Source organism: Phyllostomus discolor, chromosome 1, assembly GCF_004126475.2.
Source record: "Phyllostomus discolor isolate MPI-MPIP mPhyDis1 chromosome 1, mPhyDis1.pri.v3, whole genome shotgun sequence".
NCBI classification, from domain to species: Eukaryota; Metazoa; Chordata; class Mammalia; order Chiroptera; family Phyllostomidae; genus Phyllostomus; species Phyllostomus discolor.
This window is the reverse complement of record NC_040903.2, coordinates 66784375-66799954: the sequence shown is the minus strand read 5'-3', so window position 1 is coordinate 66799954 and position 15580 is coordinate 66784375. Positions and strand designations below refer to the sequence as shown.

The window sequence follows — 15580 nt, the reverse complement described above, 5'->3', positions numbered from 1 at the left end:
TCAGTTATGGTACAAGCTTGGACTTACTTTTTAAATCCTTGTTTCCTTCAAAAAGCTTCCACTTTCTACCAGCCTCAACTTTGGTCTGATTATGCAAAATCATACAGGTTGTAGGCACGTAAATAATGGTTTCTATTTGCATGTCTGCTCTGCAAGTATAAAGGAAATTGTTTATGAAAAATATCTGAAGAATGGATCTTCCTGTCTTTTCCCATTTTAAGGTAGCCATTTTATTGTAAAGTGAAGTTATTGGTAATTCCTGGGTTAACCTCCTTTACTTGAGAAAGTCAGGTACTAATAACTGCTTTATGCTTCAATATCATCATTTGAAGAAGGGAATAAAAATCTTTGTGCTGTCATCATCAGCTTTGCAATAGATAAGTTTACTAAATAGTTGACCAGACCCAGTCCTGGGCTAAGCAGTTTACACGCATTTGTTCATTTACACTTTTAGATGAAGAATCAAAGACTTAAAGGCTCTAGGTAACTTGCCTGAGAGCATGAGCTCACCAAGATGAGTAAGTTGAAGACTGACTGGTCTGTAGAGGTGTTTTGTGGACTAGTGACAGAGTTCCTCTGTTTAGCTTTCTGAGCTTTGCAAGCAAAATCAAGGTATTCATGAAGTTTTGCAGGCAACTGTCCTTGTTGGGGTTAGAATAAACTATTACAAAAAATCAAGCAACCTCAAAGGTGCAATTCCCTTGGTATTGCCAACAATTATGTAGGTGGAAAGAAGTGTACTTCTAAGACCTTGTTTTCTTGTGTGTATTAAGTACTCAACTAAATCTAACATACATGAAGGGGGTGTGTTAAATATGACTGTCCTTTTTCGATGAGGACATTAAGGTCTTATGAAGAAATATAGAATTTTTGAATCCCATTAACCAGTGACTCTCAGTCCTTATTGTGGAACAGACCACCTGGAGAATACAAGAGTTCCAGCCCCCACTGCAGCTTAGCATTAAAAGGATCTCTGGGGCGAGGCTGAGTGTCCCCAGCTGAACCCACATGCAGCAAGCATTGAGAACACAGCCATGATTTTCCTGCTGCTTTTCCCTGGCCTTCATTACTTGCTTCTTGTACCCAGATTTTTCACTGTTGAGATGATTGATCCCTTTTATTTCCTTTCTTCTAGATTAAAGATTTCTTGAGCTACATCTGTCCTGTGAATGCATATCCAAATGTCATTCCATTGGGCACAACTATGGATAAAGTTATAGAAATGTAAGTTGTTGGTACTTGTGTTATTGAATGAGATGGATCTGGGAATGGTATTGGGCCTGAGAACAGGGGCAAGAACTTTAAGTGGATGGGGCTGTGGATGTGTGTCAGGTTGAGAGCATAATGGCTTTCTTCAAGTAGGTATGTTATATGTAATCTTAATGGCTTCTGGGAATCTGGCATAAGAAAGCAGTTGGCAATAAGGGCCTTGAAAAAGGGCAGGGCACCCTCAAATCTTATTTCTGTGCCCTTTTATATTTTATCGTACTGGGTCTTAGTTTCCAGCCTCTAGAAGGAAGTGATCAAATTTGTGAGATTCTTGCAAGAGATAAGTAAACATCATTAAACAGGGAAGGGAAAACAACTAGCTATGTTGTATTCCCTGTGGGCCAGAAGGTGTCACTGTATTAAGTTTTTAAGAATAGGGACTTGCTTTTTTGCTGTTCAAGAGCAGGTAGAGTTTTACTTTCCCTCGTGATCCTACAATTAGATACCCTCCAGGCTGTATCAGCACTTTATTATATTGAAGTAATTTTAAATTATTGAATAATACTTTTCAGCTTTTAAAAGCATTTATGATTTCCCCTATGGTAAAGTTTTTATAATCTATAAATGATGCTTACATTCCAGCAGCTTTCCTAGCAATAAAATATTCATACTCATTTCAGCTTAAAGCCTTTATGCCGTTCTTCCCAAAGCACTGAGCCAAAGTATAAACCACTTGGAAAACTGAAGAGAGCTAGAACAATTCACCTAGACTCTGGTAAGGATTACCCAGGGCCAGAGGTGTGGGATTTCCTGCAAAACTGCCTTTCAGGATGCTCTGGTCTCATGAAAGGTGCACTGGGCAGAGGTGGACCCGGGACTTGGTATCACTCAGACTTGTCACAGGATCTCAGAAAGTGCATAGCTTTCCTGTCTTCAGCTTATAAAGCCACAAGTTCCATCTCCTCTCCAGGTTTAGAACAAGTGAAAAAGAGAACTGTGCCTATATTGAATGTTCTCGGCTTTCTGGAAATATGCCCCTTGGTTTGTTAGGCTGTAAGGAGAGACTGTGTTTTTCCTTAAATACTTCAAGATACTAGAAAATGCTGACAACGGGAACTTTTCTTGCCATCATTTCTGATCAGATCGATCAGTTGTACTTATACAAATGGACTTTCTCTATACTTTCTTTCATCGCTTTCATTTCCCATTACAAATTAAGGGAAAGCTCTGAGGTGGAAATCAGAACTTCAGATTCTCAGCAAAACTCTGCTGCTTCACATGATTTCATGGTTAGGATTCTGAGTTTTCATTGTTCTGGTGAAGAGCCAGTCACTGTAATACTGGCTAATGCAAGACAAAAACATGGCAGATAAAAATGATACTATTTATTGAACACCTACTGCATGGCAGGTACTGTGTTAGGTCCTTTCCATATATTATAGCTACACCTCAAAACAAACCTGTAAGGGGTCTCATCCAATTTTACCAATGAAGAAACCAAAGCTGTTGGGTGTTCTGTATATGCCAACTAGGTCAAGTTAGTTGATGATGTTTGTTTTCTATATCATCACTGCTCTACTTGTTTTACTTGTTCTATCAGTTAGTCAAAGTTGCTGAAATCTCCATTTATTGTTGTGAATGTGTGCTTCTGCTTGCCGCTCTATCACTTTTTGCCTCATCTATTCGAAGCACTGTTACTAGGTATACTGATGTTTTAAGACCGTTACGTCCTCTTGAGGAACTGACTCCTTTAATTTTAGGAAATATGTGTATCCTGGCAATAGTCTTAGCTCTGAGGTCTTTATTAGATATTAACACAGCCATGCCACTCCACTTTCTTCTGACAGGGGTTAGCGAAGTATCTTTTAGCGTCCCTGTATTTTTAACTGTCTTTAAGGTGGGTTTATTGTTGGCAGCGTATCTTTGGGTCTTGCTTTTTATAGCCAATCTGATCATTTCTGCCTTTTGATTGGAGTATTTAGGCCATTTTAGGTGTGATATGGTTAGGTTCCCATTTACTACCTTGCTATTTGTCACATCTGTTCTTTGTTTCTTCTCTTCTGCTTTCTTTTGGATTGAAAACTGATAGATTCCTTTTAATCTCTTATTGGCTTATTAGCTGTAATTCTTTGTTTTATTTTAGTGTTTTATACTGGGTTGGCCAAAAAGTCTGTTTAGTTTTTTCCATAAAATAAAAGACACATTTTTCATATTCACCAATAACTTTATTGATCTGGATATTTGGAGTATGCCAGCTGTCTCCCACTACTGGCTGCTAGTGGGTAGAGGCCAGGGGTGCTGCTCAATATCTTCCAATGTATAAGACAGCCCCACAGCAAAGAATTATTGTTCCAAAATGCCAGTAGTACCAAGAAACTTCACAAATCACTTTTGACACACTCTATCAGTCACAAAACCTTCTCCATACACTGCACAAATCTGTTTTTGTGTTTCAGTTGCATTTTACCTTTCTTGAAATAATAAAGCATGATACACCAAAAATGTTGCATACCTTCTTCTATCTTCGATATTAAAATGGCTGCACAAAAACTTACCAATTTTGATGTTTTAAAAAAATGCACACTGAAATAACAGCTGTCACAACACAATCTAACAAAATTGTTTTGAATGAAGTTAAAGACAACTAAGCTCTACTGGAGCCATCTTACAGGAAAAATGTAATGGGCTTTTTGGCCAACCCAACAGTATACATTTTTGACCTATGAAAGTGAAAAGTGAATTATTATTCTACTTCAAGTATAAGAAGCTTCCAACAGTCTAGTTCCATTCCTTCCCCCATAGCCTATACTATTACCGTCATACATTTTACTTGTTATAAGTTCCACAAATACATTACCTTTTTTCTTTAAGTTGTGCATTTTTAAAAGCTTTGTTGAAATAATTTATATACCAAAATTTCACCCTTTTAGGCAAACAATTCCATTATTGTTATTTTAACAGAGTTGTGCAACCATCACCAGTATCTACCAATATTTTTTTACTGTATATGATGCATACCCATGTTTTTGTACACATTATACACAGATTTATTATACTCACAGAGCATGCAATCATTATACCCATGTATAATGCGTACCCTTATTTTTCCCTCAAAAATTGGGGCAAAAAATGTGTGATTATACATGGCAAAATATGGTAATTTCAGGTATTTCCATTACTCTGAAAAGAAACTGTGCCATTTGAAGTCACTCCCCTTAACCACCTCCAGCCTTACACAACCACTTACTCTGTGGTCTGTCTCTGTAGATTTACCTCTTCTGGACATTTCACATCAGTGGAACCATGTATTTGGTCTCCTGTGCCTGGCTTCTTTCACTTAGACAATATTTTCAAATATTCATCCATCTTGAGCATGTATTGGTTCTTCATTTCTTTTTATTGCCAAATAATTATTTCTTTGCATGAGTATACCACATTTAACCATTTGCTAGTTGATGGGCATTTTGGATTTTTGCTACTGTTTAGTTACAAGTAATGCTATGAATATTTATATATACAATAAGTTTTTATTTGGACACATACTTTATTTTAGGTGTAACATAGAATTTCTGGGTTATGTGGTATCTGAGCTGCAATAGCAAAATACCACAGACTGGGTAGCTTAAACTAACTTCTTTCTCATTGTTCTGGAGGCTGGGAATTCCAAGATCAAGGGGCTGGGGAAGGTTTCATTCCAAGGCCTCTTCTCTTGGCTTGTCGGTGGCTGCCATGTTGCTGTGCGCACACATGGTCTCGACTGAGGGCAGGGGATAGTGGGAGTGTTCTGTGATGTCTCCTTATAAAGACAGTAATCTGTCGGATCAGGGTCCACCCCTAACTTTACTTCCTTAGAGGCCCCATTTCCAAATTTAGGGCTTCAACATTTTTTTTTTGGCAGGGGGGACAGGAAGATACATTTAGCCCATAACATGTAATAAATCTGTCTTAACATTTTAAGAAACTGAGTTTTCCAAATTCAACACATCATTTCCATTCTCGCCAGCAATACAGGATTAGTTTTTTCACACCCTAGCTCAGATATTATTATCTTTTTTAATTATAGCCAGTCTAGTGGGTGTTAAGTGGCATCTCATTATAGTTTCAATCTGCATGTCTTTTAATGTTGAGCTGTTCTCCAGTGCTTATGGGGCATTTATTGATCTTCTTTGGTGCAATGTCTATTTAACTCTTTTGCTTGTTTTTAAATTGGATTAACAATCTGAGTGTAAATTTATATAATCTGCATATAAGTCCTTTATCAGATGATTTGCAAATGTTTTCTCCTAGTTTACAACTTTTTACTTTCTTGATGTCTTTTGAAGGGCAAAAACATAAATTTATTGCTTGTGCTTTTAGTGTGATATCTAAGAAACTATTGCTTAATCCAAGATCATGAAGCTTTATCCCCATGTTTTATCATTTTGGGGGTTAGTTTTGACTTTATTTTCCCACCTTTCTGTATGTTGGGTAACTTTTTTTTGTTGGATTCCATACATCCTGAACTTATACTAAGTTCTGTTTAATTTTGAATTTCTAAATATATTCTTCAACTCTGTAATGGCATGTGGTTAAGTGACTTGGAAAGTTTGATTGTTTTGTGTACTGCTTTTTACAGAGCAGCACTTCATCTAGAGTTCACTTTCCCCGCCACTGAGGTGAGGCCCTTGGTTATTCTTACAGTAAAACATCTCATAACTAAGCTGTTGTTCCACTCTGGCTATTGAGAACAGGCACAATTCCCAGCACTGTGTGCATTCTGGGCATTCTTTCCTCTCATGCTTTTGAGTGATCCTTTCTCCAGCTGAGGGATGTGCCACATCACAAGCATGCACTATGGTCAGTATGCTGGATACTCAAGGGGCCCTGCTGCAGCTCTTGGGAGCAATTCTGACTGCTTTCTCCTCTGGGAACTCCAGTCACCTTGGCTTCCTCAGATTTCCAGTTATATCTCAACTCAGGAGTGCTGGTGAGCTCTAACTTGGAGTCCCCTTTTCCCTGGAAACCAATAAGCTGGGGTAATCTCTGGGTGAGTTCTCAGGTGTCACTGTCCTTTCTTGCCTAATGTCCAATTTCTTTTGAGCCTTTCTTACATTTTGGCTTGCTTTTAGTTGGTTCAGATGAGAGGTTCAATCGAACTCCTGCTACTTTCTTGGCTGGAAGTAGAAATCATTAAATTTTTCAGTGAATTTAACCATTTGTATCTCTTATGTACCTACCAAATGATGCTTGATTTTTTTTTTTTGACAATGTTTTTTGGATTGGGCCACTCACTAGTGTAAGGTTGTTTTTTTTTTTTCCACTTCCGTTTTAATTTTTCTTGCTTTTTCTGTTTTGTTAAGCTTTGATTTTGTTCCTTCTAGATTCCTTAGCTTATTCCTTATGTAATAGCAACTTTTATAGCTTTTAAATTATTTGAACAGGTCTAGATCTTTCCACAGTCCTTTGGTGTCAGTCTGTTGTAGATGTTTTCAGATCGATTTTGTAAGCTATAGGTATCATCACGTTCATACGCCACTGACTACCATTCCTATTCTGTCCTGTGTGCTTTAAGGTTGCTGTGGTGATCTCCACCCAGGCAGTTACCAGTCTGTCAGGTTTTCTTCTTGATGCAAGTCATTTTTAATATGTGTGGCATTATCAGTGGTTTTAAGATTTGTTATTGTTTTAGAATCTGAGGTGCAAGTCATTCTTCTCTTAGCCTCTTTAAAAAAGCATTTTAGTAGAGCTCTTTGTTCTCTGATTTATCTTTATGTAAAAGTGAACCATTGTTATAATTATCCCCATAGACCAATTTTAAAAAATTGTTTGTTCTTATAAAAGAAGCATATACTCACCGTAGACAATTTAGAAAATAGATAGAACCCTGTAACTCCAAATTAGCATTTTAATGTATTTTATTTTTTCCCTATCATTTATATAAATATCTACTGAAATCAAAGGGGTAGATTGAAAATTATTAAAAAGCAACATTGTGTAGGCACCAATGAGAACAGTATTAACTGTAGTGCAGGAGCAGTGCCCTAAAGTTCTCCAGCTGTGTAAGCCTCTCAGCTGTTGGAGTGTGGAGAGGTGGGCAAGAAGTAGGTGCCAGGGCAGCGGTGGGCACAGGAAGGACACTTGGGGATTAAGGAAAGGCATGTTTACTAAATAGTGTGACAGTATGTAAGTAGTCTATTATATGACTATATACTGGTATACAGGCTGAAAAGCAGCTTGGAGCACTGTATATACATGAATGTATCCACACATCCACATATATACACACAAAAACTTTTTATTGAAACAATTTTGTTACTCAAAAACGCCAAACTTAATGGCTGTATATTTTGCATTAAGACTAGATAATGGTATATTTATGTATTCTTTATCATTACACATTTAGGTTATTTTGAACTTTTCAATTTTACAAATAAAACTGTGATGAACAATACTGTATATTAAGTCTATTTCAGTTTTCTCATTATACTGGGTTACATTTTAGAAATTCAAGTTCTTGATACATATCGTTAAATTGTCTTCCAGTATGATTATACCAATTTATATTGGATGATACCTGTGAGTTTTTTGACATTTGTCCCTTTTTAAATTGGGTTTTAGCTATACCAGTTTGTAAACACTATTAAGAATTTCAACACTTTTTGTGGTATTTTGTCAGTGTCATCAACTACTTGTTTCAATACACACAGGTGAGTTAAGTGAACATGTTTGGACAGATTAAAGCAGAATTTTACAGCTGAACATACCATGATGCCGGTATAGCCACAGATCCAGAAGAACATGAAAGTGTCCAACTTAGGATACACAAACATTTCCTAAAAAGATAATTCTGACACAATAGTGGGAGAACTAAAACAAATCCGTATCTTGTAAACTATGATGATTCAAAATAACATAGCTAGACATCTCAGTCACCTTAAGTCCTTTAGAAAAGAAGGCTAAGATAAATAGCTGCTTGTTTAAACAATTATTAATCGTAACAGAACATGGAACTTGAAGAATTGGGTTTGATTCCTGGCTCTATCTTTTGACCTATGCATTATCATATACCTTCTCTGGGCCTGCCTCCTCATTGATAAAATGGGAGCTGGATGATGGTCTCTGTGGTCCATCTTTTTAGTGGCTTTAAAAAAAATGTAGCCTTGCTCTGGCTGGGCATGGCTCAGATGGTTGGAGCATCATCTCGTACAATGAGGGTTTGTGGGTTCAATTCTCCCAGTCAGGGCACATGCCCAGGTTGCAGGTTCAACAATCCCCAGCTGGGGAGTGTACAGGAAGGCAACCAAATGATGTTTCTCTTTTACATTGTTTCTCTCTCTGTTTTTGAAAGCAATGGAAAAAAAAATGTCTCAGGTGAGGATTAGAAAAAAAGGAGCTACATCCTTTATGACTGGGAAAATAGTTATCATTTAAAGAACTAGGTAATTATAAGTTAATATCAGATTCAGCGCTAGAACAAAAAGTCTCATAAGCATTTAATTTCTTTGGTGTAGGTGCTGTTATGGGGCAGTAAAATGTGTTTCTCCAAGTCTGCACCTTATTATTTTATATAAATTTCATATATTAAATTTTAAGAATTTCATTCTCTTAAGTAAGGTTTTAAGAATTTATGTGGACTGGGCTTACTATATATATATATATATACTAACACAATGTGTACAAAATCAGCAGACTAAATTTTCTTGACTTTTAGTTCTTGATGTTGATGTGTTTTATTTAGTATTCTGGTTAAAGGTGAGTAATCTGTGTGTTCCCCTAAGTATTTGTCACAGCCTTGTGAGCTATTCAGCTCTGGCTGCTATAACAAATGCCACAGATCAAATGACTTAAATGAACAACAGACATTTACTGCTCACAGTTGTGGAGGCCGGGATGTCTGGGATCAAGGTGCCAGTGGATGTGGTTCTTGGTAAAGGCCCTTTGTCTGCCTTGTGGACAGCTGCCCTCTCACTGTGTGCTCTCAGGCCTTTCCTCTGGGCATGGGCACTGAGAAATCTGCCTTCCCCTTCTTACAAGGGCACTAATCCTGTCACATGGGCCCCACCCTCAGGTGCTCATCTAAACCTATTGTCTTCTGAAGGTCTCATCTCCAATTATTACATTGGGGCTAGAGCTTCAAATTTTGAATTTTGGGAGGACACAAACATTCAGCTCATAACAAGAATGAAGGAGGTATCAGTAAAATGTTTCTACAAGGAAAACTTTAGAAAATAGTTAACTGTTGTCATATTAAATCAGCCAATTTGAACAAATAGTATTTGCAAACCTCTCTCCTAGTCTGAGTGGTTCACAAACCTGGCCGATGAACAGAATCAGCTGCAGAACTTAAAATACCTCAAAAATCAAATTACTGGGTCCTACCTTAAGGGATTCAGTAAGTCTTGAATGAGCTACACAAAGTGGTGTTTTCTTTAAAGATTATTTATTTTTAAGGAGAGAGAGAAAGAGAGGAAGAGAAACATCAATGTGTGGTTGCCTCTAGGGTGCCCCTTACTGGAGATCTGGCCCACAACCCAGGCATGTGCTCTGACTAGGAATCAAATCAGTGACCCTTTGGTTTGTCACAGTCTGGTGCTCAATCCACTGAGCCACTCCAGCCAGGGCTAAAGCTGTGTTTTTTTGTTTGCTTGTTTGTTTTTAAAGATTTTATTTATTTATCTTTAGAGAGGGAAGGGTGGGAGAAAGAGAGAGAAAGAGAAACATCAATGTGTGGTTGCTGGGGGCCATGGCCTGCAATCCAGGCATGTGCCCTGACTGGGAATCGAACCTGCGACACTTTGGTTCGCAGCCTGCACTCAATCTACCGAGCTACGCCAGCCAGGGCTAAAGCTGTGTTTTTTTAAAAAGCTCTCCAGATGATGCTAATGATCAACCAGGTTTGAGAACCACTAACATAGGTATTGTGGACTTAATTTGGTGAACACAGGTCTATATTCTCAACTCACTGTCTGATATTATAAATTGAAGGGTGGTACTTAAATTGTTCAGAATATCCCAAGAATAGGGGCCTTCTAATTTCTCTTGGAAGAGTAAACTCCCTATTATTTGTAATTCTGTGAAGTAACAACAGCTAAATGCTAGAAATTGGATTTTTAATTAAAAACATAAGTTGGCTCCCTTTACACTGTGCGTTTCTTATGAACCTGGTTTGTCCCCCAGAGGAGGAGGAGGAAGATGAACACGACCTCTTTGATGATCCTCTGCCAGTACCTTTAAGGCGCAAAGTTCCAAACCAGCGAACTCTTCACCCTAAGGTATTTCAAATGACTGCAGTATCACAAAACCAGCCTGAAAAACTAGGACAAAGCACAGGATGCAACAGAGCAGAGAGCATGCAAACCTCTCTTTGGGCAAACTTTATAGACTGTGAAGAATCCAACAGTGAAAGTGAGGAAGAATCACAAATCCCAGCATCATCTCAAGGAGATCCGTGTCCTGTTACACATCACCAACAAAAGGTAGATGCAGAAGTACCACAGTGGGAAGTCTTCTTTAAAAGAAATGATGAGATCACAGATGATGGTTTGGAAAACTTCCCTTCCTCCACAGAGGGAGGCGGCTCTCAGTCACCAAAACTTTTCACTGACTCTGATGGGGAGTCAACGCACATCTCCTCTCAGAACTCCTCCCAGTCCACACACATCTCAGAACAAGGAAGTCAAGGCTGGGACAGCCAACCTGACACTGTTTTGTTATCTTTCCAAGAGAGAAACAGTGGGGACATGACTTCCTTGAACAAAGGTGGCTATAAACCAAGAATCAAAGAGAATCTTCCTGCCTCTCAGATGGAACAAAGTGTACTTTGCCTAAAGGACTCTTCCTCTGAAGATGTAACCACAGTTCCTAGTGTTGGAGAACCAACTACTGTAAGCGGTGGGAAACACATACCTCAGGAAAGAAGGCTGCCAGCTCTCAGCACCAATGCAGACTCACAGAGCTCCTCTGATTTTGAAATTCCCTCAACTCCAGAGGCTGAGCTACCTAAACGAGAGCATTTACAGTATTTGTATGAGAAGCTGGCAGCAGGTGAGAGTATAGTACTTGACAAGAGAAAAGGCTCACTTATAGATACTTAAGAATTCATTCCAGAGCTGTGACTAAAGAAACCTATACAAAGAGGTAACAGTTGAAATCTTAATAAATTAAAATGCTTATATAACCTAAAAGGAGGGGGAAAAAAAATGAATATGATACGGTAGGACTAAATCCAAATAGATTGATAATTACATTAAATGAAAATAGTCTAAATACACCAATGAAAAGATAGTCTGGAAAAATAAAACATAACCCAACTATATGCTGTCAGTAAACAACTCACTTCACATGATATAGGTTGGTTAAAAGTAAAAGGATGGGAAATATACCATGACAGCTGGTGTGGCAATAAAAGGTGCAGTTCACTAAGAAGGTATGATTTTAAATGTGTATGTACCAAACAGCAGCTTCAAAATACAGAGACACACCTCAGAGAGATTGCAGACTGGGTTCCAGATCACTGGCACAAAGCAAAACCACAATAAAGCAGGTCACATGACATTTTTGGTTTCCCAGTGCACATAAATGTTTACAATATACTACAGTCTATTAAGTGTGCATAGCATTATGTATAAAAACCCCAGCATGCTTTGATTTAAAAATACTTTGCTAAAAAATGCTAACCATCACCTCAGCCTTCAGCAAGTTGTAGCCCTTTGCTGGTAGAAGGTCTTGCCTTGATGTTGATGAGAACGCGCTATCTGTGAAGCGCAATAAAATGAGGTATGCCTGTACGAAGTGCAAACAACTAAGAGGAGAAACTAATGCACGATTATAGTTGGGACTTCAACATTCCTCTCACAGTAACAATTAGTTTACAGGAAGTCAGCAAGACCATCTACCAAAGGGATCTCATTGATATTCTATCCAACAACAAAAAACATGCTTTTCAAGAGGACATAGGGCATTCATCAAGATAGATCATATACTAGGTCATAAAATAGTTCAAACTGAAAGAATAAAAACTTGGACCTATTACTGTAAACTAATGGCTTTGGGAAAAGCCAGCCCCCTACTTAACTCAAGAGATGTTACAGAACTTACGAATGTTGGTGTGAATACAATGGCAAAATTAAAACTACAAAAATTAGGACATAAAGGAAAATAATTAAATGGTCAAAGTATACATGTGTTCTGTGAGTCATTCAACTTTCCTGAAGTCCACCAATAGGATATGCTTTTGCACAGTATGTATGTGGATTTAATAAAGTTTTATTAACACATTAACAAGCACTTTAGTATCCTGATATTTTGTAAATTAATGTAGCAAAAGCAGAGATTTCTCTTAAAACTAGTTCAAGTAGTCTCTAAAAACAATGTCCATCAATTCAACTAACACGATATGCGTTATCACTGTGCTGCAAGGTAATTAGACCAACAGTAAGTAATGGATCCACAAGACTAATTAGGGAACAAGACTTACAGTTAGTGGGAGAGGAAGATAAAAGGGGCACTCAGAGGAAGCAAAGCCAAGAGGACCAGGAAGCCAGTCCTCACTTTTCCAGAAGGGAATATTCCATTCCCAAATGTTGGAGGCAGATTTGCCTCTGTCCATTTACATGAGGAAAAACTAGACAGTGGCACCTCGACTTCACATTCAACCAAGAAACTGACACAAGAGGAGGGATGAGAGGAAGAAACTGTTGTCGTTATTACGGGATAGGTTTGAGACGAAGGACCTGGTCATTTCTGATTGGTCTTTAAGGACATGTCGGGTCACAATTTTAGGGAAGTATCAACCCTAAATAACTCAACAGTAACTTTTATCAACATCTACACCAATGGGAATGGTCTGAGCACAGTTAGGTACCTGGAGCAAAGGAGTATAAGGAAGGACACAAGGAGTTTTATGGGAATGCTGGCCCCTTTTTTCCTAGATCAGCTGCTGCTCTGAGCTTTGGATGAAATACAGTCTACAGACTTAGTGTACGGGGCAGGATTAGAGTTGTAGTCATTCCATTTTGCCCATCTCCCCTTTGAGTACTACTTCATGAATTCCAAGTGAATATAAAGACTCTAGAGAGAACCAGTGAGGATTGCAAATCATTCATTTGTTGAGTATCTGGTAACAACTACAACAGGCCCATTACTGAAACCCAGAGACTTCATATTTTATTTATAGCTCTAAAAATTAGTTATAGTTCATTATCATAAATCATGTAATCAAATATATATTTGTATACACTGACACTTAAGATTTCATCTTAATAGTATAGCTTATGATCTAAGGGAGGGGGTGGTGTTCAAAACATGCCTATAAACATTCTTCTGAATATATTCTTAGCATTTTATGATCACACTATTAATTTAATACTACATACTGCCACATTTTCATAATTATATAAGAATCTAGCATAATAAATGCTGGCTGAACTACTTTAAGGGCTAAGAACACTAGAATGGACTTAGGTCACAAAAGATGTTTAAGTAAGTACAGTGTCATACAGTTGACCCTTGAACATGGGTTTAAACTTATCCATGGACCCCCAAGTTCAAACTTGTATTGTTCAAGGGTCAATTGTATAAACCTGTACTGGTTAAAGTACAGGTACTTTATAAACCTATACTTGAAGTACAGAATAATTATAGCTAATGCTTAATATGGTGCTTACTCTGTGATAATGCTTAATTCTTTTACATACTGTATATTAACTCCTTTAATCCTCACAGCACCCTTTGAGGTAGATATATTTGTTATCCCCATTCACAGATAAGGAGGCTAAGGCACAGAGAGGTTGGTTCATAGCTAGTAGAGGGTGAAGCCAGGAATCCAATACAGGCAACTCAGGCCCCAGAGTCCATGCATGCTCTTCATCACCATGCAATAAGGCCTATCAAGAAGAGCTTAAGAGTGGACAGGATTAATTACAGTGGCTACTTGATTTTTACTTGAACTATAAAGTATAAAATGGAAGGAAAAAAGTTTCAAAGTGCCATGATATATGAGAGAAGAAACTCAGTAGCTACCCACATTTGCCTTAGAGAAGAATCCAAGGCTTAGAAGTTTGTTTAAACTAACAGTATAAATTGGTTTTTAAAAACTGCCCAAAGTTGGTTAAATTCATTAGGCGTAGGTGTAGTTTATTGCCTCCCAGCTGCATGATCTTGTTACCTAACCAGTTGCAACCTGCTTCCTCCGGTTTACTATAGGGATGACGGCACCTACTTCATAGATTTACAAGAAGCACATGATTATATATAAAGGCCTAAGATTTGCTCAGGAATATTACCTCTAATTCTAAAATTCCTTTGCAGTTCCAGGCAGTACTTAGCAAAATTGGCTTAAATACATGGTGACAAATAATGCTCAAAAATTTTAGAAATATCCATCCACATTATGCTAAGTGTAAAATTATACTTTAATATCCAAATGTATGAACTGTGACAATAAACTTTTTCAAAAAAAGTTTGAAAGGAATGGTATATAAACCTTTGGTTAATCTCAATAGCAGGCAGTCAGGAATACATCAGTATTTCCACCCCCCTTTTTGTAGCCTTCCTGGGAAAGACAGTAAGATAATCAGAAACAAAGCTAACACATGATAAATAGAAAATCAAGTGCCAAACTAAATTTATTTGCTAAATAAAAACTGTTGTACTATAATAAGTGCTGTCGAGATTTTGCATGTATGAAAAAAACCCCTGAGATTACCAATTGTGTATCAAAATCCTCATATGTAGATACTGAAAACAACAGTATTATTACAACTTGTAGAGTGGACTGGCAGTTTAAATTTGATCTAAATACTGCCCTTGAATATGTGCTTTATACCGAAAGAAAAAACTCTGACAATTTAGGAAACTAATGTAAAGAAGATAAATGTTGATTTTAAATGGTTAATGCTCCTAACAGCTTCATTTTTTTAAAAGTTTCTATTATTTTACTGCCTAAGTTCAGCTTTTTAATAACAGAAGGTTAACACAGATAATTAAAGTCTCAAAGGCCCATTAAATTTATATTTAATAAGGACAAAATGAGTTGACTGAAAATAGCCATTTTCCCTTTGCCCTCCAGTTTTACATTATAGAACAAGAAATAGACAAGATTAAGTTACTAGACAGTAAAACACTGACTTTTTAAAAAAGAATGTGAAAATTGTATCTTTAAACTTACCAATTATAATTCAAAATGTGCTTGGCCACTGGGAGCAACCTGTAAAATCAATGATGCTGTCTTGCCCTGACACCAAAATATGTATTTTTTCTTGATACCTTCTGCTGGTTTTGGTTAGTAGATATATTCTGAGGCTCTAAACATGTAAACAATTTACCCTATATTATGAAAGAGCAAAGTCAAGTAATACCAATATAATACTGAAGTGAAGTGTAGTTTCTCCCA

General features: G+C 37.4%; 1 protein-coding gene across 6 annotated transcripts in view; it reads left to right on the top strand.

The window, feature by feature from the left end:
• Nucleotides 1-15103, top strand: part of DCLRE1C (DNA cross-link repair 1C) — a 38210-nt gene extending 23107 nt beyond the window's left edge. For 5 of the 6 annotated variants that reach the window (XM_036024036.1, XM_036024043.1, XM_028507399.2 and 2 more), the window contains 3 exons: nucleotides 1136-1224; nucleotides 1890-1984; nucleotides 10366-15103. In XM_036024036.1, the coding sequence (XP_035879929.1) occupies nucleotides 1136-1224; nucleotides 1890-1984; nucleotides 10366-11282 (1101 nt within the window). In that variant the 3' untranslated portion in view covers nucleotides 11283-15103. The remainder of the gene's footprint in view (nucleotides 1-1135; nucleotides 1225-1889; nucleotides 1985-10365) is intronic. The other variant, XM_036024033.1, reaches the window with a different exon arrangement.
• Nucleotides 15104-15580: the final 477 nt, after the last annotated feature.